The sequence below is a fragment of the Tachypleus tridentatus genome, chromosome 1 (assembly GCF_004210375.1).
Source record: "Tachypleus tridentatus isolate NWPU-2018 chromosome 1, ASM421037v1, whole genome shotgun sequence".
NCBI lineage: Eukaryota > Metazoa > Arthropoda > Merostomata > Xiphosura > Limulidae > Tachypleus > Tachypleus tridentatus.
In genome coordinates this window covers 42,416,851-42,441,612 of record NC_134825.1, presented here as the reverse complement: position 1 = coordinate 42,441,612, position 24,762 = coordinate 42,416,851, and the positions used below count along the sequence as shown (strand labels likewise).

At 33.2% G+C, this 24,762-nt stretch overlaps 1 protein-coding gene across 1 annotated transcript in view; it reads left to right on the top strand.

Annotated features, from left to right (window-relative positions):
- LOC143247055 (uncharacterized) overlaps window positions 1-24,762 on the top strand; it is a 35,796-nt gene that overhangs the window by 3,776 nt on the left and 7,258 nt on the right. The window contains exon 3 of the mRNA XM_076494426.1: window positions 23,520-23,636. Coding sequence (XP_076350541.1) covers window positions 23,520-23,636 — 117 coding nt within the window. The remainder of the gene's footprint in view (window positions 1-23,519; window positions 23,637-24,762) is intronic.

Here is a 24,762-nt window from a genome sequence, read left to right as displayed (position 1 = left end):
ATTGTTGTTTATTGCTGTATTAACAAGGTTATTTCTCACTTGGGTGTGTCTCAAAGCCAAAAATTTCTTATGAACGTAGCCAACAAAATTTCCAAGGTTATTTTTTATTTTAGATTGAGAGAAGGTTATTTTAGTCCTTGATTCATTATATTATTGAAGGAGATTAACTTATGAATTTTTTTAACTGTTAAACTAAATCGTTTCTTCTAAACCTAAATATTGTGCATCACTGGTTAATTGTTGTACTGGACGGGGACTTTGGTAAAAAAGAAAACTTTATCTTTCATGATTTTAAATTTACTTTTTCTATTATTATTTTATACATTATAAATTGCATTAACCCTCAACTGAGTTGTACAGTCTTTTAAAAGAAAGTTAATCTACATTTTATTCGCTGTAGCATTAAAAGGTAATTCCTAACATTGGATCACTTCAGAACTAAATTCCTTTCAATACTGGTTGTTTGGTTTGAATTTTGCACGGAGCTACACGAGGTCTATCTGCGCTAGTCGTCTATAATTTAGCAGTGTAAGACGAGAAAGAAGGCAGCTAGTTATCACCGTCAACGCTTCGACTAATTTACTAACGAATAGAGGTATGATTGTCACAGTATAACGCCCCACCGGCTGAATGGGTGAACATGTGGGGTTTCGAACCAGAGACCCTCAGATTACACGTCGAGCGCCCTAACCACTTGGCCATGTATTCCTTGTAGATTTAGAAGCTTATTATGAACTTCGTTCACTCTATAATTAATTGTTTTTCTTCACTGGACAAAGTATACTACGGAAAGTAATTCTAATTTAAGTATTCACGGTAAAACTCAAAGAGTATTTATCCATTGTCTAATACATCGCACATATGAATGGTTTGTTTGTAATATGCAAGCTGTACATTGAGAAAATTTTCACTTCTGGTTTACTTTTGTGTATAAATATTTCTGAATCTTATTTCAGTCTAAAACTAAATGTTGTTGTTTTCTGAATTTGACCAATAGCGGTTATCTTTATCTTGTTATTTAGGGTTCTACTTTGACATAAGGTTACTTTTGATTCTTGTAAAGAATGCGGTTTATTTTCATTTCTAAAAACTGTATATTTATATTAATTATTTTAATTTTACTAACCTGTTAAATATTATTCAAAGTTATTTAAATAAAAAAATATATTTCAGTTTTCGCATAAGTATGCATATGTATCTCAATAAAATATATATTTGTTATGAAAAGGTGTTTAAATTGAAAATAATCATTTTCTGAACATAGGAATTTATGTACAATTAATTAACTAGTATGTTTAAAACTGGTCGTTCACCCACAAAATGTGTAAGCCTGTCTTTTGTTTTGTTTTGAATTTTGCGCAAAGCTACACAAGAGCTATCTGCTCTAGTCATCCCTAATTTAGCAGTGCAAAACTAGAGTGAGGGCAGCTATTCAATACCAACCACCGCCAACTCTTTGGCTACTCTTTTATCAACGAATAGTGGGATTGACCGTCACATAATAACGCCCCCAAGGCGGACAGAGCGAGCATGTTTGATGTAACAGGGATTCAAACCCGCGACCCTCAGGTTACATTGTCTAATACATCGCACATATGAATGGTTTCTTTTTAGATCTGGACAAAGTCTGTCTTTAACCAAAAAATCGTGGGTCTTAGTGCAACGTTTTTATGATGGGAGAACAACACTTATCGTTTATGAAACGTAAAAAGATTTCTTATTCAAAACAAACATTTATATTTGTAAAAACAATACTAAACGCCTTAGACAAATATAGTGGAGTATCTTTCTGGTATCTTTGGTGTTTATTATATACTTTCTCAGAACGATTCCAGTTTATTATCCAAAGAGTGCTGTTGGTGTTTTCTGGTTTTCTACGGAATGGGCCATTTCTATTTTGAACAAGAACAGTTTAAGGCTAATTTTAGGAAATACCTGAAAAATATGTTACGAAAAGTTAATAATACTAAAACATCAGATGTTACCTGTAACAGTAGCTACAAAATTAAAAGTACCTATCTTATGCTGGACTAGCGGTAAGTTTACGAATTTGCAACGTTAAAATTGGGGGTTTAATTCTTCATGGTGGATGTCAGTTATGAGAACATTACAGAAATGCTGCACACTAGCACTTTCTCAGACTAAAATTTCAAGGTGACGCAAAAATTATCTGAAGTTTGTAGTTTATAAATGTAGAAGCACATAGATTTCGTTAGAATTTCTTTTTTATAGATGAATATGTTAAAGTTTTTTCTTGAATGTTTGTTTGTTTTTAATTTGTTGCCAACTTTGATGGTAAAATATTTTTATGACTTTTTTATTTGTGTTGTAAGGTGTAACTAACGCACGAGACAGTAAATATAATTATTCGGTTTGTCTCTTCTGGTTACGAGTATGTATTATTTAAAGGTTATTGTTTTTAACAAGTTTTTGCCATATTCAATTATTGTGTACTGATACTCACGGACTTCTGTGAGGATCTCGTCATTGGTTGAGTTCTAGCGAGTTTGTTTTGCTTCACCAATAATTGTATCACGTTTTACTCTAACGGATGATTACAGTTATAACATATATATATAGAGAGAAGACATTTTCTTTTATTAAAGTGTAGTGGTTAACTTTCCGGAAACAGAAATAAAATGTGATCGTGAGATAGAATACAAGTCCTAGTAGTAAAATGTTGATTGTCATCATTGTTTATAAAAAAAAAACTCTAGTGATGCTGCTTAATGTTTCTTCTCTTGAATCTTGAAACAGTTTTTTCAACTGCAAAATACTTTCCATAAAAGAAATACGTTTATCATAGCTCATTTGTATTAAAAGGCTAGACCTATGTATAGATCATTCAGTATGACATACAAGCTATAGATATTTTTCGATTTTTGAAAGTCATTACTGATACGTCTTCAAAGTATTGTTAATCTACTTGTTTAAAAAATAAGAGTACGATAAATGTCTGACAACTAAACAATATATAGCTGAGTGTCATTGGTTGTTTCACTTCTCCTATTTCTTAGCAATAAATCTGATTTCACAAAATTAATTAAGTTACAATCTACGAAAAAAAAAAACAGCACTCTCTCCTCACATTACAACTCTCATCATCCGCTAGAGTAAAACATGGTTCAGTTATTGGTGGACAAAAACGTGTTGACTGAAACTCCACCAATGACGAGAAACAAAAAGAAATCCGTGAACATCTTGAATGTGTTCATGTTAATGAGTAAACATATAATTATGCAGAGAACATTTTAATAACATACAATTTTACAGAGAACGTTTTAAGAACATACAATTGTACAGATAACGTTCTAAGAACATATAATTTTTTCAGAGAACATTTTAATAACATACAATTATACAGAGAACATTTTAATAGCATACAATTATACAGAGAACATTTTAATAACATACAATTTTACAGAGAACGTTTTAAGAACATACAATTATACAGAGAACATTTTAAGAACGTATAATTATACAGAGAACATTTTAAGAACATATAATTATACAGAGAACGTTTTAAGAAGAGACAAATCGAACAATTTCTTTATCTCTTACATCCTTCGTACTTTAATACAAAAATAAAAACCCCGTATGATCTGAACTTCCGGCCCGGCAAGGCCAGTTGAGTTAAGACGTTCGACTCGTAATCTGAGGGTCGCTGGTTCGAATCCCCGTCGTACCAATCATATTCGTCCTTTCAGACATGAGGGCGCCACTATGAGACGGTCAATTCCACTGTTTATTGGTAAAAGACTAGCCCAAGAGTTGGCGGTGGGTGGTGACGACTAGCTGTCTTCCCTCTAATCTTACACTGTTAAATTAGGGACGGCTACCGCAGATAGCCTTCGTGTAGCTTTTGGCAAAATTCAAACAAACGAACAGAACTTCCCATCAGAGTTGCTCAAAAGTGTAGTCGTACTTTAAAATAAATTTTGACACAATTAGCAAATATCGTTAGAATGTGTAGAGCAGACTTCCTAATCAGAACTGCTTGCCATTATTTCTAACTTTACCTATTACCTGATGCGACATATTTATATAAAATTACAGAACATTTTCCAGCTGTCTTCACAATTAAGTCTGATAAATAAACAAAAACTTCAGGTCAATATTTCTGTAATTAACATTATTTACAGAGCTTCCTTTTCCAGTGTCCCCTCGTAAGTCACAAGCTGATTTAATATTTAGCTTGCTAAAGAAACTGTTGTTTGAGTATTGTGGTCTTCATTATTTTATTTCTTTATTTATGGATACTGCTATTTTTGTCAGTAACAGTAATCGTCTGCAGCGAATTGTTTATCATTATCCTTAAACTATTGTTGTACTATCCATTCCACATAAACCTGGAAAACAGCAATGGCACTTTTTAGATAATAAACTGGAATTCTTCTTCTAAAAGTGGGCCCGGCATGGCAAAGCGTGTTTAGGCGTTCGACTTGTAATCCGAGGGTTCGAATCCCGGTCGCACCAAATATGCTCGCCCTTTCAGCCGTGGGGGCGATAAAATGTGGTGATCAATCCCACTATTCGTTGGTAAAAGAGTAGCCCAAGAGTTGGCGGTGGGTGGTGATGACTAGCTGCCTTCTCTCTAGTCTTACACTGCTAAATTAGGGACGGCTAGCGCAGATAGCCCTCGTGTAGCTTTGCGCGAAATTCAAAACAATAATACGATTACGAGTCGAGTGCCTTAACCACCTGGCCATACCGGGCCCCTATTTTGTAAGAATCAGTACTTTATGTATAGTTAAAAACAAATTCACACAATTGTTTGTTTATTTATTGTTAAGTATAGAGTGCATAAAGTACATAAAGCCACTTGAGAAGAGGCATCTTTAAATACGAAAATGTTATTTGGAGGAACCATCATAAAATGTGGCTAAACAACCAAGTCTTAAAATCACCAGTTAGTTACTTATTTATAAATTCCTATGTTTAAAAATAAACTCTTTTTATTTTCAATTATAATCACTACATTATATTAAATATATATTTTCTTGAGACAAATATTAGAACATGCAAGGAGAATCAAGTACAATTTTAGTTGTCTTATGTAATAAAAATTACAAGTAAAACTTAAAAATTAGTAAATTAGAAAACAAGAAATAAATGAAATTATAAAGTTTTATTTATTTAAAAACGTAATTTCTTTCGATCATGCAAAATATATATTAAAAATGAACAACATGCCAATAAAATATCAAAGCACTACATATATCATATATATCCTTCTATGTTTATAATAAATTCAATATTCTAACACAATATCAATTGGTAAATAATATTATCCTTGTCAATCGTAAAAAAGGGTAAATAATTCGATGAAATGAATTTATATCTGACATGGCTTTACTTTCACAGTGTTTCTCGAAAAATTTATGTGAGAGCCATATAAATACAAATATAAAATACTGGGAATATTGTTAGTTTGAATAGTATCCTTGGAAACTCTCATAAGCGTATTAGAAAACGAAAAAATGAAAGGGAACATGAAGTAAAATTAAGATAATGCAAACCATTAAAATATACTAGTGGCAATTTATTTATATGAGAACGAAACTTTAATTATTCTTTGTTATTTCTATATTAGCCTATCGTTTGTCACATTTTTATTTCCCTGACTTCTAGGCATATACTCGTTTCGCTTTCGTTCGTTGTTGAAGTTTCATTCATATTTTGTTTAACTTCGTGCGTGAGTGAAACAAATACTAGTGCATTTGAAAGATAACTTGGTTTTTATTATTTTCGTTAATACATGTTGTATGAAGAGTTAGCTGTCTTCTAGCTTTGAAATGGCGTAATTCTAACGAACAATTTATGTAACGACTGTTAAGGAAATTAATGGGCTGTTTTAACTGCCCAAACCATCTAGACTGGTTTTAGTTAAACGAAATACATTCTAAGCTTATTGAGTTAAAGTAGTGAATGTTTGTGACGAACCCTAATACAGATAATTAACGGATGATTCTGCAGCTGAATCTAACAGAAACGTCTATAGGTGTTCATAATTTATAAACCGAAATAGGACTTCATGGAATGTTGAATGTGTGGTCGGGTGGTACTTTTGCTTTATTTTATAAATATCAGTGTGTGTATGTGGCTAACTGGTCTACTCAAATTTGGAGGTTTAATAACAATATGACAATGTTGGTATGAAGTACGTTATGTATTATAATGAATCTTGAACAAATCCCCGTCTTACTACGTATTACGATTTCAACTAGCCAGAAGTTTGAATTTGAATTTAAAAGTTAATTAGATGACAATATGTATTAAATTCACGACATTTGCCAACAAGATTGATACACACAATTTTCTTTCTTAATACAAATATATTTTAATATACAAACAACAATACAGTTTATAATAACGGTTATTACATTCGATAATTTATATACAAAAGTTTTACAAAGTTACAAACAAATCAAGCCTTCAATCTAGTCTGGAACTGAATATTTTGTCGGCGGTTCACGAGGAGCAAATTAATTTTATGTTGATACATTTCACTTGAAGGAAATGCTAGCAAGCCCTATTCTTCAAACGTGAGTTTTTTTTTTCGACGAAAATATCTAATGTCCTAGTAGAAATACTTAGTCCAAAGTTCATTCAATGAAGTTTCTAACGTTCAGAATCTATAAATGTTTCTGGTCAAAATGTTTCTGTTGTTTCCCGATTAATAAGCGTTTGTCACAATTATTGCTTCCGAAGCATATAGTATTTTGGCTGTAGTAGACCAACAATATTATTAAACTGTCACTACGCGTGTTGATTTATAAACTTTAAGGAGACGTTTAAAAAAGGTCAGTATGCATCAACATAAAACATATATTTTTTATTATTAAACTAGAAAATCTTCTAAAATTTAGAAAACAGATGGGACTTGCGTAGTAGACATTTAACAATATAAGTTACATACATTTGTAAACATATATTAAATTGTAACAAACATTGATATCAAAGTAAAAGTATAACATTAAATCCGTTATACTAAACAACGATGTCTTATGTCTTATTCATATCGTTGGGTAAACTGAAGTTTCCAGAAACACTCCTCACATCTATTAAACGTAACCAACGCGACGCGCCAAGAGACAGTACATATTATTAGCTTGCTGTAGTTGGAGTGTTATACATCTCGGAAGCTATAACTGTGATTAATGCTTTTTAATGTGTAAACTTCATATATTTCACCAGGAACGTTTATGAATTTCAAACATAACAAACCATTTAACTTCAGTGGATTTACATCGACCATTAGTATTTTTATTAAAACATTATAAAACTTCAATGGTGGAATAACTCAGCGAGTGGCCGGTGAAATTAGAATAACTCAGAGCTAGCTATCTCCCGATTAAGTGAATTTTATCTAAATCAACTCGAAAGTAACTCGTTCACGTGAACCTTCGATAAAATATCAAGGAAGTTCCTGATCAGAAAAAAGACTCGATATTGTTTTTAAGTTTGTAAAACTCTTGTACATAAATCATCATTTGTAATAACTGTTATTGTAAATTGTTTTATTATTTGTATATTAATATATATATATATAATATAATTAAATATATAAAATATATATTGCGAACATGGTGAAGAAACTTAACCACCCACGACCATTAACCGAATTAAACATTTGTGAATTTCTCAATGATTACTACACAGTTTGAACACTGAGTTTGTTTTCTAATATAAAATATTTTAAACCTTTTTTTAAATTTTATTTAATACTATTAATGTAGAAGAAAAAAATTTGACCAATATTTCTTGCGGTGACATAATTTGGTTACATTATTTGTAAAATGTTAATGTATTAAGTTTTTAAAGAGGTAACAAATATTTTGTTGTTATTCAAAATTGTTGCGCAGATATTTAAACATTTTAAGAATAAAGATAGGAAAAAAATAATCATTTACTCTCTATATAATAATAATAACGAGGCTTCATGAAGGCTATTACTAGAAAACCCTGATGAAGCCTCAAGGTCAAAATAATTTTTTTTTATCTGAAGAGTAAATTTTGTTTATTCTCTAACTCTATTGTAAAAATAACGAATATTATGTTTTGGGTGTTTACATGGGTATTGTTGTCCTTGGTTATTACGACTAAGGTGCAGTGAAAAGCCTTTTTCAATATTTAATGAATAATGTTATTTGTTTGCCATGGAACATTTTGTTAACATGCTTTTCTTATAGGTTTCGTAACCATGAGAACGTTCATCTATCCAAGCTGCGTGATCTCTGACTGCTTATGTAATTGTTTGATTCATTTCAGCTAATTTTATCACAAAAATAAAAGATATATAACTAACACTGGGCAGTTATGTGTTATATTTCTTCCTTTAACCGCTTAACAAATGATAATTATGTTTATACAGTCATTCTTGAAAATATTAATGCAATGTTTATGTAATAATCTAGTAAAACTATGCTAAACACGCTAGGTTAGAATTTTAGGCAATGAAATATTATAATATTTACTAAAATTATTTTAAAAATTAAACCGTCATGAGGTAAAATATAATCACCGTCATGAATATCATGTTTAATGTAAATGTTAATGTATCATGAATTAACATGTTTAATTCACATATATTACTGATTTTATCTAATGTGTTAACTCTTTTAAGGTCAGTAAGTAAAAAATTCTCATCGGTGAGCAAACTTTGAATTTAATTTCCCTGAACAACACTTTATTTCATTTCATTTCATTCTTCACACACCAGATGGAAACCGTTGAGAGAAAATATTATTTTCTTAAGATAACTTGATCATATAATATTTGAAAATTACTGGATGTAAAAAGGACATTGTTCTTAACAAATGCTCCCAAGTAGAACAGCGGCATGTCTGCGGACATGTAACGCTAAAAACAGAGTTTCGATACCCATAGTGGGCAGAGCACAGATTGCCCGTTGTTGCAGCATGTTCTTGACTTCAAACAAATAAACAACTTAATGAAATAATAAGACACAATCTGTTTACACAACATGGAATGCTATTCAGAGTAATGTAGATGTTTTAAAAAATAATAAGACACAATCTGTTTACACAACATGGAATGCTATTCAAGTATCAATTTTAACTTTTAACTTTAGATGGACCCAGCATGACTGATGGTTAGGGGAATCGACTCGTAATCTGAGGGTGGCGGGTTTGAATCCCCATCACACCAAACATGTTCGACCTTTTAGCGGTGGAGGAGTTATAATATGACGGTCAATCTCACTACTCGTTGGTGAAAGAATAGCTCAAGAGTTGGCGGAGGGTGGTGATGATTAGCTGATTTCCCTCTAGTCTTACACTGCTAAATTAGGAATGGCTAGCGCAGGCAGCCCTTCTGTAGCTTTGCACGAAATTCAAAAGACAAACGAACTTTATGATTTGAAGAAACAGCGTGGATACTTAATGTTTGATTTTTTAACAATTATCTCTACCCTGCTACATTATTTGTTTAGTATTTGTCTTTTTTATTTCCAGCCTTAGCAGAGTTTATAAAATAATGTATTTATTTAGATAACTATTAAACTTTAATACCGTGCCTTTACATATTTCTCGATGTTCATGAGCTTCAGAATAAGGCGAAGGCTGTTCATAAAATTAAGAAATATAACTGAAAAAATTGCATAAAGATTAGAAGTAAATTTGAATATTTATTGATGCTGTACGTTAATAAAACTTTCAACGTAAAGTAAATTACTTGTGGCTCCAAGAAATTTACAGGTCTGAAAGCATGTTGTAGTCGTCGTACTCATGCAAGTTACATTTTGTAGTTAACGAAATAACGTGTTTATCGATGAAGTAAAACCTTTTAATGGCTTTGACAAGAGTGAATTTATTGATCAAATATCATCACATTTCTGCTTAAGAAGAGGTATAAAGTTATTAGATGAGCTCTTACATATAAATTAATAATGTGTTTGTTTGTTTTTGAATTTTGCACAAAGCTACTCAAGAGCTATGTGCGCTAGCCGTCCCTAATTTAGCATCGTAAGACTAGAGAGAAAGGAACTAGTCATCACCACCCACCACCAACTCTTGGGCTACTCTTTTACCAACGAATAGTGGGATTTAACATCACATTATAACGCCCTCACGGCTGAAAGAGCGAGGAATGTTTGGTGTTACCGGGATTCGAACTCGCGACCCTCAGATTACGAGTCGAACGCCTTAACCCACCTGGCCATGCCGGGTCCCGCAATGAGTTATCAGTGTTGTTTTCTCCACGGGCATCGAAACCTGTTTTTTAGCGCTGTAAACGTTTTTCTGCTCGGCATTTTTCAACAAAGTCAAATAGTGCTGTTTGATTGATCTTCAGAGAATGTCCCCTAGTGGCACATCTGTTGACTCACACCGCTAAAAATCGAGTTTGATACCCTTCATGGGCAGAGCACAAAGAATCCATTGTGTAGATTTGTGCTTAATTCTAAACATACATACCTACAGAGAACTATTTACAATCTGTTTAAATACATATTTTAGTGACTATTTTTTACATTTAACCTAAATTAAATTAACTTTAGTTAATTTAATATGTGCTAACTTTTGTTAATATGTGCTAACGATTTTAAACAACATTATTATTATACACAAAAAATAAGAAATATTTATTATAATCTATTTATATTTTTCGCGTGTTTCGCAGTTAACTTGTTTTAATTATTATTTTAACGTAAGGTATTCTCATTTCTTGTACATTAAACAATTCTTAGAGGCGAAATAATGAATTACAATTTTAGTGTTTAATTTCGGCTTATTTTTTGTTTGCATGTTTAGACCGAATGAGAAACATGCTGAAACTAAACATGTTTAATGTAACTGTACAAAATTATGTAACCTATCTAAGCCTTATAAGTACTGCATTTTTCCATTCTTATAGCTTTTAATATTGTGTAGTGCTGAGTTGCTACTCAGAATCTTAGTTTGGCGTGAAGAGGGCCAGAGGAAGATGGAAAACTTTAAAACATGTCTATAACCTTACTTATTAGAAATGGCAATAATAACCAGGATATGAAAGACAAGATATTCAACGTTCTTATACACAATTCTAAAATTGTGTAAATTATTTAAGAAAGAAAGATAAAGCTATTCTAAATTTGAAATTTTATGATTTCCTTAGTATAATAAATTGGAGTTAGTTGTTATTTTATTTCCACAGATGGCGTAACAAGTTGATTAAGCTTAATATTTCGAGCGTTTGTTTATGGTTGAACACAAAACTATCAAATGGACTATTTGTACTGTGCCCCCATTGGTTGTATCAAAGCCCAAATTTAGCACTATAAGCTTGCATTGTTATCACTTAACAACTAAAGAGTGGCACGTTTTAGCAAAATAGCAAATTATGAGTGGTATCTAAGACTTATTGTCTAAGTATGTTGACTTTTCATCAACATTTTCGTAAGTATAAAACCTCATCCAAAAACATCTTTTATGTGTGTGTTTATATATATATGATATTGAGGAAATGTTTAATAATTATTCAAGTAAAGGAAACAATTAAATGAAATACTATGATAACTCAGAACTGTCAACTGTTGTGTAATATATTACATATAAGACGATTGTAAATAATTATTACAAGAGTAGAGATGGTTTGGATTGCAGGTAACAAATTACAAACACTCTCAATCTATTGCGCATTTTATCTTTGACTATAATTTATTTGAATTAGTTTAGCCTAAAACTAGAAGGATTCTAAATGTAAGGTTGTGTCTAAATGCCATTTGCAATATAAGAAAGGCCCGACATCACCAGATGGTTAAAACACTCGACTCGTAATCCGAAGGTCACGGGTTCGAATCCCCATCACACCACACATGCTCGCCCTTTCAGCTGTGGGGGCGTTAAAATGTGACGATCAGTCCCACTATTCGTTAGTAAAAGAGTAGCCCAAAAGTTGGCGGTGGATGGTGACCAACTGGTTTTCCTCTAGCCTTACACTGCTAAATTAGGGACGGCTAGCAGAGATAGCCCTCGTGTAGCTTTGCACGAAACTCAGAAACAAACAAACAGTATAAGAAAGTCTGAATGACATAATGTTATTCTGTTTTAATTTAACAAAGGTTATCTGATCTATTTTAACTTTTTGTTTGTTAGTTATTAAACTCGAAATTAAGCAATGGGTTATCTGTGCCTTGCTCACCAGAAGCGTCAAACCCCGACTCTCTCTCTTTTCTTTTTTTTTTTTCAGCGTTGCAAACCATCAAAGTTATCGTTGAGCAACAGGGGAAAATGAATTCGTTTTTAATTATCATAATTCCCTGCATTGTTGTTACAAAAACAAAACTAAAATATTCATTCCTTGCTTACTTGAAAAACCACTAAGAAGATAGCGAAAAACAATAAAATTACAAAAGCAACGCTCCCCAGTGACTCAGTGGTATGTCTATGGACTCAAACAGCTAGAAACCGGCTTTCGATACCCGTAGTGGGCAGAGCCCTGATAACCAATTGTGTAGCTTTATGTTTAATTTCAAACAAATAAAGAGCAACAATGTTAAACCTGGATTACATTAATATAGAATATTCATGGAAAATAAGAATAAATAATTATCACAAAAATCATAATAATATAAGGGTATTGAAGATGTCAAAATGTGTCCTTTTATTATTAATATTCCCTAAACAAATATTCATTGCAATATATTACATTACGCCCGTGGTGTCAGACTATACAGTTTGTTCACAATGAAAATTTATATTATTAAAAATAATAAATTATAATTGTTGTATAGGAGTAAATTTTTGTTGTAGAGGAAAACATTTTAATCATATGTTGACTGATAATTACTTTATCAGGGAATCCGTAACAATGTAGAAACCAGGTGTCACCAGGTTTGAGCGAAATAATTATTCACATCAGTTGAAAATTGAAGTGTGTGGTTAAAATGCGAATGCGTGGAGTATATAGTTGTTTATTTATTCAGTTAAAGAGAGTCAGACGTACATGACGTGTATGTCTTACCTAAAACGTTTTTAAATACAAAATTAACAAAACTAAACTTAACACAAAATTCATCATTTCTATTCAAAATCAAATGAGTGAGTTGTTAAGTTCTCACTCTCTTTTCATGAATTCCATAACATTATTTACATTAAGACTCAAACGTTACAACAAGAACAAAAATGTCCCTGAAATTATGCCAGAATGACCAATGAGGCTTTTATTGTTTTAATAGTCCCTTTAACCTGTTATATATTTTCTTATATCAGATCATGACATTCCCTGTGGTAAGTCTACGAATTTACAAAGTTAAAATCCAGCATTCATTTTCTCGCAGTGGTTAAAGCAGATAGTCTAATATGGTTTTGTTCTAAAAGAAATAAAATAACACTATTACTCAGGTGACTTTAAACGTTTATCAGGAGATTTAGTCATTCAAGTAGTTACTTCGATTAGAACACTTTGCCATTCAGCTTGCATTAAACACTGTTCTGTTTTATATTATCGAACTAGACGTTAACATGCTGAGCATTTTTATTATTTTAGACTTTAATTTATACAACTGAAAAGAAGCTTTATTTCTAAACTGTTTCCTAGAATATCATATATACTCTGACCAGCTACTTTATTTGAATTTCCACCTCATTTCTTCCCTATAGTTCAGCGATAAGTTTACACACTTACAACTCTAGAGTTCGATTCCCTGCTTTGTAGATAGAGCTCAGACAGCCTACTGAGTAGCTTTATGATAAAATCAAACAAGCTAATCCATTTCATCTTTCAACATTCTAAAAGTCAGGATATTATTGAAAATATTTTATTCGATTTTAGCTCATTTGTCAAGTTATATAATTTGAGATTAACTCACATTAGTCAGTATCTAGTCACCACCACCCACCGCCAACTCTTTAGCTACTTTTTTGCCAACTTTGACCTACATCTTATCGTCCCCATGGTTGAAATGGCGAGCGTGTTTGGTGTGACGGGGATTCGAACCCTCTACCTTCAGATTACTTGTCGAGCGCCATAACCTCCTGGTCTTGCCGGACGCATATAGAAGAAATAAGTTACATCAGTGAAATACAAAATATGTGTAGGCCAGAACTATAGTAAAACAAAACACTACTGTGTATAAATCATTAGTTATTGAGGTTTTACATACAAAACATTTTGAATTTCTTTTAATATTTCAGAACTTCGTGACGATAAACCAAACGTGTCTATAAAACAAATTTAGAATTTTCTTCTTTAATATTCTTAGTGAACGCGTAACAAAAATCACCAACCAAAACCGATAAATAACTCTTTCTTCAAAGTTTTGATAACACCAAATGGTACATTAATTTTAACCATCCTGATATACCGCTCAAAGTTCCGCCTTTAATTTCGGCTACGTTTGATTTTTTTTTCCCCCAATTAAGATTTTCTAACACAAACTCAACAGTATTGAGGTTTGGTCTCTAGAGACAGCACACTATACGTACTAAGTATTTTTTACTGCTTTTAAGATACAGTTTCACTGTTTTTGAGAAACGGATTCTAACTTTTTCTTTAATTGGCTGGGTTTAAATTTTGCTCAAAGCTATCTGCAAAAACCATTCATAATTTAGCAGTGGCATACTAGAGGGAAAGCAGCTAGTCATCATTACCTACCGCCAACTCTTGGGTTACCCTTTTACCAATGAACTGTTATTACACCCCCACAAATGAAAACGCGAGCATGCTTGGTGGTACGGAGGTTGACAATAAAAGGAATATTAAGGTTGAGTTACACACTTTGTCCTAATTTTAGTCTAAAAATACCAATAGGTGGCGCTACAACTCTAACCTAACGGTTGTTGTTTCTTATTACGCGCAAACCTACAAATACTCTGCAAACCACGGATACTGACACCAAGGTGCTAAAGGTACAAATCCACAGACTTTCCACTGTATCGCTGGGGACCTTATGTTTGGTGAACCAATAGGATTTAGGTAATACCAGCTGAGGGTACTCGTAAATAAAACGGCTCAGTATGGCTAAGTGGTTAAGAAACTCAACTCGTAATCTGAGGGTCGCGGGTTCGAATTCCCGGCACACCAATCATGCTCGCCCTTTCAGCCGTGGGGCATTATAATATGATGGTCAATCCCACTATTAGTTGATAAAAGAGTAGCCCAAAAGTTGGCGGTGGGTGGTGATGAGTAGCTCCCTTCTCTCTAGTCTTACGGTGCTAAATTAGGGACGGCTAGAGCACGTAGTCCTTGGGTAACTTTGCGCGAAATTAAAAAAACACAACAAACAAAAACTGTATAAAGAACACTGTTCAGAAATGTTTCCTTTCGTTAATTCTTTTGTCTTTAAACCTCTAATGATTTCATTAGATGCTAAACATACACTGCTTCGTAGAAGGTAATAATTGACTTATTTAACTGATTCAGTACCTGTGTCTTTAAATTAAAAGTCAAAACTTTATAAAGGAGTGAAAATATCCACTGTTTTAGGTTTTTTACCTCTCGTAAAAATTTTAACTAAAATAGCCCATGCGCAATGTCAGACAGTTTCCAAGTTTCCGAAGATTATAGTAATTGAATAGAAAGTGGATATTATTTCTATTTCGTGGTTTTTTGTCGCTGTTCTTTGAAGATGATTATTATAAGCGTTATTAAAATAACCGCCCTCTTCCCAATAACAGATAAGACGTAGAGTACTCTTAGCAGTGTGGATTTTCGAGTATAAGAATATAAATAATTATAAACTTATCATTTCAGGGATGAAATTTCTATTGTATAACGTAATATCTTTAGAAGTAGTGATTTTTTTTAAGTTAATGTCAACCGTATTTTCTTCAGGATATTTAACTTATTCTAGTTCATGGCTCTCGCTAATGACATACGTAGAACGTATTTGAAGAGGGCTATAGAACGTGATCATACTTTGATTTCATCCTGTCCTTTTTGGTTACATCAAAAGTTCTATGATGTGGAGAAATTAGGTGGAGAAAGGACAGAGGGTATAGTATTGAGGTCTTTGATTGTCTTGTGTGTGAAGCTGACATCAGTGATGATGAAGTTAGTAAAACTTTTGCAACATCTTAAAGGAAACACATTTCCAGGGGAAGATTGTTGATTGTTTTGTTCTTTTAATTTCGGGCAAAGCTACACAAGGGCTGTCTTCGCTAGCCGTTCTCAGTTTAGCGATGTAAGACTAGAGGGAAGGGAGCTAATCATCATCATCCAACGCTAACTCTTGGGCTACTCTTTTACCAACGAATAACGGGATTGACCTTAACCCACACGGCCATGCCGGACCCCAGGGGAAAATGGATCCACAATAGAATTTTACGGGTGTTTTATGCCTTTCTTAGTTAAGGATTTTGTGTGTATTTTACAGGGAGTTTTCTTATGATGTATCTTACTTGATAGTATGGAGCATGATGTACTTAATTTACTTGCCAAGACCAGTCTGGGTGTATTCCGGGTAAGAATGTAGTTGTAGTACCTCTCATTTTGAAGTTGTAGATGAACTATCTCGAACGAACACAACGGAAGATATTCTGTCAAGGTTGATCAATTGAGGGGTTTTTGATCATGTTGAACATAGTTACTTGTTGTTGTTGATTAAGCGATGTTGGTTTGGATATAACTTCCTCAAGTGAATCACTATGTGTTATTCTTGGGTTTCTAGTATTGTAAAATACAATGGACATTTTACTTACTCTATCACTATTACTCAAGGTCTCTGCCAGGGGTGTCCTCTGTCGGCTTTGTTACACATTATTTGTGTGGAACCTTTCCATAATGTAATTATTCAGCATTATGGTATTTCTGGTTTACCATTTTCGTCAGATGCTAGTCTGCTGTATCAACAAGCTAAAAATACAACTTTGACGTTCAGTAATGTCACTTTTATAACTTCAGACAAATTTGTCAACTTATGTCGGATAGTCTGGTTAACTACGGTAAAAGTAAAGGGCTGTGGCTAGGAAATTGGGTCTCTTGAGGAGTAAACGCTTTAGAAGGGATTGCAGTATCCTCCCAACCATGCAGTATCCTCCCAACCATTAAAAGTTCTTGGTATCCAGTTTTATCCTGATAGTGATGCGATGTATCGTATAAATTACCATGGTATTTGTTGATGTGTCACACATGTTTTAACAACCTGGTGTCATATAGGGTTATCTTTCAGGGGTAGGGTGTTGATGGTTATTGCTTTAGTGGGAACACCCTTTGTTTCTAAATCCTAATCTTGTCAATAGCTGTGGACAAACGTTTTATTTTACCGTGTTATGTGCTGCGGGAATCACCGACTTCATCATTTACATTATGAGGGTATACCTCGTTTTCTCCGGAAATCGGCTGCTCCTGAGTTGGTTTCTTCTAACAATAGTGAGCTACCTAAAGAGTTTGTTACTAAACGTTTCCATTAACTTTACTCAGCGTTAGTCTCAGGTTGGATATATTTACTTACGTCTAAATTACCTTCAGGTATGTGTTATCTTACGTGAGTTTATGTACCTTACACACAGTAATGGTTTGAATTTTAGTTTCTTTCAGGGTCTTTATTTTGAGAAGGATATTTTGTGGATTATAGAATAATTTTTATCCTCACGTGCAACATCAGTTTTGTAAAGACATTGTATCTGTACTGATTGGCCGTCTCTTTGGAAGGGCTATTTTGATTCTTTTGTTGGTTATTGAAATTGTAACTTAGACTGACTTCTTTGGCATCATGGGATAGCTACATGTTAAATTAGTTCACGTGTTTAGACATCCGACAGGGTTATGTTCCTTCTGTAGTCGTACTCGAGAAACTATAAGTTCATTTGTTTTTCCAGTATCCTAATGTACAGGATTTGTGGGCTTTGGTATGTAGTTTGTTGGAGATAGTTGTTGGGTTGTTTTTTATTGGCTCAAGAGAAACGACTGGTGGCTTTAATTGGACATTTACCGAGTTCAAGTTCATATCAGCGCTAGCTCTTCCGTTTCTGTACGTGTTTTGCAAAACTTGTGGTATATTCTGCACGTATCAAGGTTTTGATATGTGGTGTTTGTAAACATTTGTACATTTCTTTAAAGCTCGACTTAAAAATAAAATGTATTTTGATTTCCTACTGTTCAAGTTGAAAGACAAGCTGTCTTTTATAATATCTACAGTGATCGTGGCCATTTGGTGAATGAGAATCTACAGGTGTATGTACTGTGTGAGATGCTGCAGTAATATTTTGTGAGTGTTCACCGTCTTGTTATTTGATAAATGTCTCATCAGTATTCTTCTTGACAGTGTATAATAATATGAATATTATAATTAGTTGTGTAATTCATTGTTATCTAAAGTTAGTAACATATTATGTTATGAAAATATGATGAGTTTATGTTTATACCCCATCTATATAGGCGAATTAGTAAAGGTAAAAAACGTCTGCGGACTTACAACACTAGAAACGGGGTCTCGATATCCTTGGTGGGCAGAGCACAGATGGCCCATTGTGTATCTTTGTGCTTCAATACAAATAAACCTTTATACACATTGTCCGCACTAGATTTTTTCACTACATCTTATTGTTTTTCGAAGTTTTGATTTTGTAAGTTTAAAATTTATGAGGTAAAGAGCGTAAACTCTCTCTCATTACGTTTTACATAGTTGTTCATAATATATGTATCTCATACTAACTTATTGTTCATGCTGACTACACAAGTAATAACACAACTGTTATGTCAAGAATGAAACAAAGAGTGAATGATAGCTGATGAAATGACGATGGTTCGGAACGTTGTCGACACAGCTTAGAACGTTGTTTTTAATACTTTTTTAATGATTTCACTGCTTTCAACTAAAATGTTCTGAAAATCATCACTAATATACTTCGAAGAAAAAAGTGGTAATTCAGCCGGAACTTAAAGCTGTTATTTGGTTCTAAAACAGGTAAGTCTGGTAGGATACAGAAAACTGAATATCTCCAATACTGGTAATGCAGTTTCACTAAAAAGTATTATATACATATATGTATATGTATTTGCAAGCCACGTTTATAACTGCTTGTGTATCCATAAATATGACTATTTCAGGGAGGTAAGCAATCTTATAATGCTGCAAAGTGGCTTATGTTTAAGAAGGATTTGGTGAGAAATACCGGAATAATTTGTTTAGATTAAGAATATTTTTACTGCTTTGAAACTGAAAAGTAAATATATTTAAGAAAACATTCAGAACTAACTAAATGTAGAAGAAATTGAAAAAGAGATTTAAAAAAAAAGATTTATTCATTTCTGTACATAGTAACTTAGAATAGTTTAAAGGATGAAAAGGCGTTAGGTTCTTAGATACGAGCATTATTATTCAGGCAAATTTCTCTATATGGTGGGTGTTTTCGTATCAATGACTTGGAAGGAACGTAGGCTGTAATCCATAATACAATCATTATATCTGAAACCGGGAGATATTTTATTATGTGCAACACGTATAAAGAGGCGAGTAAATAAATAGTTTTAAGGAGTAATCCGAACCGTTAAAGTACAAACAAACTTCGGGTTTATAATCAGATCAATTAGATATCTTAAACCGCTTTATAACGAACATAAATGGAAGACGTTTACTTTCTAAACATGGTAACCGATGAGTAGGATGCAATAATGGCAGCTCACTTGAATAGTGCGAAAATACACAACTGGTTAATTGGAACAACAATTACCACAGTATTACTTAGACTGGATATTCTTTGCGTGATGAGGCAAGTGTTTAGATGTATACAACTTTAACCGTATTCACATTACACGAACAGCATGATAGAAATGGTTTGTTTTGAATTTCACGAAAAGCTACTCGAGGGCTATCTGTGCTAGCCGTCCCTAAGTTAGCAGTGTAAGATTAGAGGGAAGGCAGCTAGTCATCACCACCCACCGCCAACTCTTGGGCTACTCTTTTACCAACGCTTGACCGTCACATTATGACACTCCACGGCTGAAAGGGCGAGCATGTTTGGTGCGATCGGGATTCGAACCCGCGACCCTCGGATTACGAGTCGAACGCCTTAACACGCTTGGCCATGTGAGGCCCATGATAGAAATACCTTCATCCAAACAAAATATTTTATTTTGGCAAATAAAAATTATTGTCAAAACTAGAACTTTAACACTTCATAATTTATTTGAAGTAATCACTACGCGATATTTAAAACCACCATATTGTTTAATTTTAATAATACTGTGAATCTGTAAATTAAAACTACTTTACAAACTAAATGATTTAGTCAATATGAAATTATTAATATTTATATTTTGAAATAAGTTATTCATCTTAATTTCATGAAGATTAATACATATTATTTTTGTTGTCTAGGGCTCGGGCTGCTTTGTGGTAGAGTATTGCATGTCAGACGTCGGAGCTGGCGAGTTGAGTTCGAATTCATATAACATCATAAAATATTTTACGCATTTTATGTTATCGATGCGTTATAAGAGCGACAGTTAATCCAATAACATAAGTGACGGGTACTTCTGACATGTTGCCTTTGTTATAGGTAAAGAATTAGTAATGACGGTTTAGGTTTATTAGTTTTGAAATACCATCGCTCCACTGCACTGTTCAGAGGATTCAATATACCGATCAGGCTTCTCCATTATCTACAATTACCAATATAACCAAGCTTCGTTCCAGTAGTTTGTGAGAGGAGACATAAACAAAGTTATAAACATGGCACCCAGATAACCCCAACGACGTTCAGGAGCATAAAATTGGTTACAGATGCAGGTTCAACTCCCCTGAAAATCTAGTCCTCGTTCCAAATCACGCTTTGCTGACCATCTATTGTATTTTCCTTATCATGTAAGATTTTGGATAAAACCTCGGAACAGGTCTTAATTATTCAAACATGTTCTAACAAAACACTAAATTCTCAACATATATTATCGTTCGGTATTTTATAAAGGTTTTCTTCATTGTGAAAAGTAGAATGTTAGCAATTTTATGTAACGTTTATTTGTTATCCACAAACTTTCCGTTTCATTCGCGTATTCGTGTAGGACTTCTATAAATACATTCATAATTAAAACAGTTTTCGGGCCCGGCATGGCCAAGCGTGTTACGGCATTCGACTCCTAGTCGCACCAAATATGCTCGCCCTTATAGCCGTGGGGGCGTTTTAATGTGCGCTGAAACCCACTATTCGTTGGTAAAAGAGTAGCCCAAGAGTTGGCGGTGGGTGGTGATGACTAGCTGCCTTCCCTCTAGTCTTACACTGCTAAATTAAGGACGGCTAGTGCAGACAGCCCTCGAGTAGCTTTGTGCGAAATTCAAGACAAACAAAACACTTTTTCTAATCACGTGTTTATTAGTACTAATTATATATTAAACTATTGCCTACAAATCATGTCTTACTGCTTATTTTATATTGCTAAAAGTAAAATCAGATGTTAAATACAACGATGATTAACAGATACATACTGCTATGATTATTGTTAAAATTTTCTCTTGGCTATGATGTCTGACATGCGAGTAATACAAAAAAGTAATTGAAATAAATAAGTCATATGTTTTGCACTACATATGTTTGATTTCATAAATTTGACCAGTGCAAACAATGTCTATTCAGGGATACTTACGCAGCGATATTTCAGGATATTAAACCAATGTCATGATATCTAATTTACTGTCGCAATTCTTTTGTATTATATGTTTAATACTCATGCAAAATTTAAGAAAGAAACTGTTATTACGATATTTAATGTTTTAACATTATCTTTATTTGAATAATTACTATACCATTACTTGTAAAGCTGCTATCAGTGTATGAAACCATTAAACAGAAGAAGCAGAATGCTTAATTAGGTTTAAACAAAATATAAGATAAAAGCCACTTTTAACTGTAGATATATTTTATCATCATTGTTATTTCTGAACTGACTAATAATACTGAACAGTTTCATTAGCTGAGAATTCCTTTTCAACTTGGAAGAAGTTGATGATACAAAACAGTTTTCCGTCACCACAGAGACCGCATTTAATGGAAAAGATAGTTTTATATTAAGGTTTAGTCGTAGCAAAATCAGCAAGTACATTCTGCTATTATTATTTAATCCCATGATCGTGTTGAGTTCCTTTAATTATCATTACGTATATCCACAAATGAAGTTATATATTTGTTGTTTACCAAATCTAAGGAAACCCTAGGCTCAAGAAATACCAAAACGACAGTTCTGTATCAGGCAGCTGAAAGAGGGATATCTACCTTCATCTGGTAAAACAGACTCTAAATATTAACTTTCGTAAATGCGAAACACGCACTACTTCTCTACATAGATATTGCTGAATGCATAGCGTTTAAGATATTGAAAACTTCCGACCCAAAAGTTGCTTAATCAGTGAATCCGAGATAAGACTGTCTTTTCAGCAGCCATTCAAGTATACTAAAATCCCACTTAAATTATTTTGCTGTCGTCGTTGTAAAGAGTTGCCCGAATTTGCAGCATTAGGTTCAACAACAACATAAATAAATAAACTTCGTCAATAATACCCTCCGAATAAAAATGAAAAATCAGGTTTATGGGATTAGTTACAAAATAATGTCTCTTTGGACTCGAAAAGCTGCTCAACTGAGAAATACCTCATGATTATCACTTTAAGAATGTTCTCAACGTGGAGAAAATAACAAGCAAGTGTTACCACAGACTAGAAACACTTTAAATATACTATATAATGAAAGCTGCTAAAAATGAAATCATTATTTAATTAGCATCATATCAAGTAGTTTAGGAGTTTTATACAAAACTAATGGCTTCAACTTTTCGAGAATAATTATTGATCTCGTTGAAAAATTCAAATGGGGAACAACAAATAAAATTTGTGACTCTTCAAAAACGAATACGGTATTGATAGGATAAAAAGTATATTAATTATTTAATAAAGAAATTTATTATTGATAACACGTACGTACTGTCAAAAAATGATTCCACAACGAAGGTAACCAGAAAAATAAAATTACCAAACATACCATAACAAAACTAAGCTAATTTGTTTTGTTCAGAGAAACAAAATGTCATATTGTTACTCGAGTGCATCAGTGAGCATTTAAGTAATTACATCATCAGTAGGCATGTCAGTGTGTTAAACACAAATATAATAGCTGGCATTCGGTCAAACTGGCTGACTAAATTAAGATGTGAATTAGTTAGTTATCACCATTAGATTCCACCTAGGAACATAGGGCCGCAATCGCTTGCGGATTCTTCAACAAAGTGAGTAGGTTGTTAGCCCACTGCACCGAGCCGTCCCTAATTTAGCAGTGTAAGACTAGAGGGAAGGCAGCTAGTCATCACCACCCATCCGCCAACTCTTGGGCTACTCTTTTACCAACGAATAGTGGGATTGACCGCACATTATAATGCCCCCACGGCTGGGAGGGCGAGCATGTTTGGCGCGAACCCGCGACCCTCGGATTACGAGTCGCACGCCTTACGCGCTTGGCCATGCCAGGCCAAGATATGAATTAGTTGAAATTAAATGTCGAAATTATTTATCACATAATATATATATATATATATATAAATAATATTTGATTTTCAGCTTTGATTCGTGAAAATAAGTGCTTGATGTTTTGCAGGGTGGTTTCAAGTGATAATGCCTTCCAGGTATATTCTGACCTTCAGTTTCTGGATAGTCTTGCTTCCGTTATTCCTACATGGTGGAGAAGCCGTACAGTCGAAAGCCACTGATGTTGGTGAGTCAAGTATTACTCTTTAAGTTACTATAGTTAAATGGTAACTTCAAATAATATTATTATAAATATATGTTATAAGACGTCACTCATGAAGGAAAGAATTATGAATACCTTCAGTATAATAGCCACTAAGTGGTTTTTAAAGTTTGATTTATGTAACACAGTAAAATACTATTTTATGTAATTGTGTTATGCGCTTATTATTAACTTTCTGAAAACAAGGTGGATCTCACTCCATTACTACTTGACTAGTACAACTGAAGAAGTTCTCATCTGTATCTACACTTTCAAAGTAGTACTTTGTAAAATAATACGAAATACTGATACTTCATTTACCCAACTTAGTTCGTTCTTCTGTCAGTTACGTAAACAATCAAATACCTACTAGATTTAGCTCATTAAGTACCCATCAAGATGCGTTAAGCAAGTACATAACCAACTGACTTTCCTCTGTTTCTTACTTGCTTATTCCATGCAGTATATTAAATTTTCCAACCTATATTATAACAAGCTGAATGAATACACAATATATTTGTATGGAGATATGAAAGAAGTAACATAAGCTACACCATGCATATCTTTAGTAAATTCTATAAACAGATGTAGCAATTCTTTTATAAATTAGGAGATAATAAAAAAAGCTGTATGTACTATTAATCTTTACGTTTTTTTGAGTAGTTTAAGCGAAACAGAATGTACCTGCGATATTTAAACATGTTAAATAACCAAAATGAAACCAATTAAAGATGCATGTCTTATACCACGCAAGACTTTAGTAAGTTAACTGAAACAGAATCCAGTTAATAAACCTTAAACCAAGAAATTCTTAAATAAGATCGCATGGCGTGGCCATTTGTTTAGTGCATGCCAAGTTTTGGATCTCAGACTACCAGACTTTAGGTTACTTCAAACTTTCGTATTTTAAGCAAATATGAAACTTGCATGGTACTGTAGCTTACGTGATAGTTTAATAAACCTAAAAATACACTTACAGAAATACTTTGTAGCATTCATTTTAAGTTAATTGAAAATAGCATAACAAGTTACTTTGCGTCACGCAATACTTTAATAAATTAAGTGATCAAAAATATACCTGCTAAATGGAATACCTTGGTAACATGCTGTG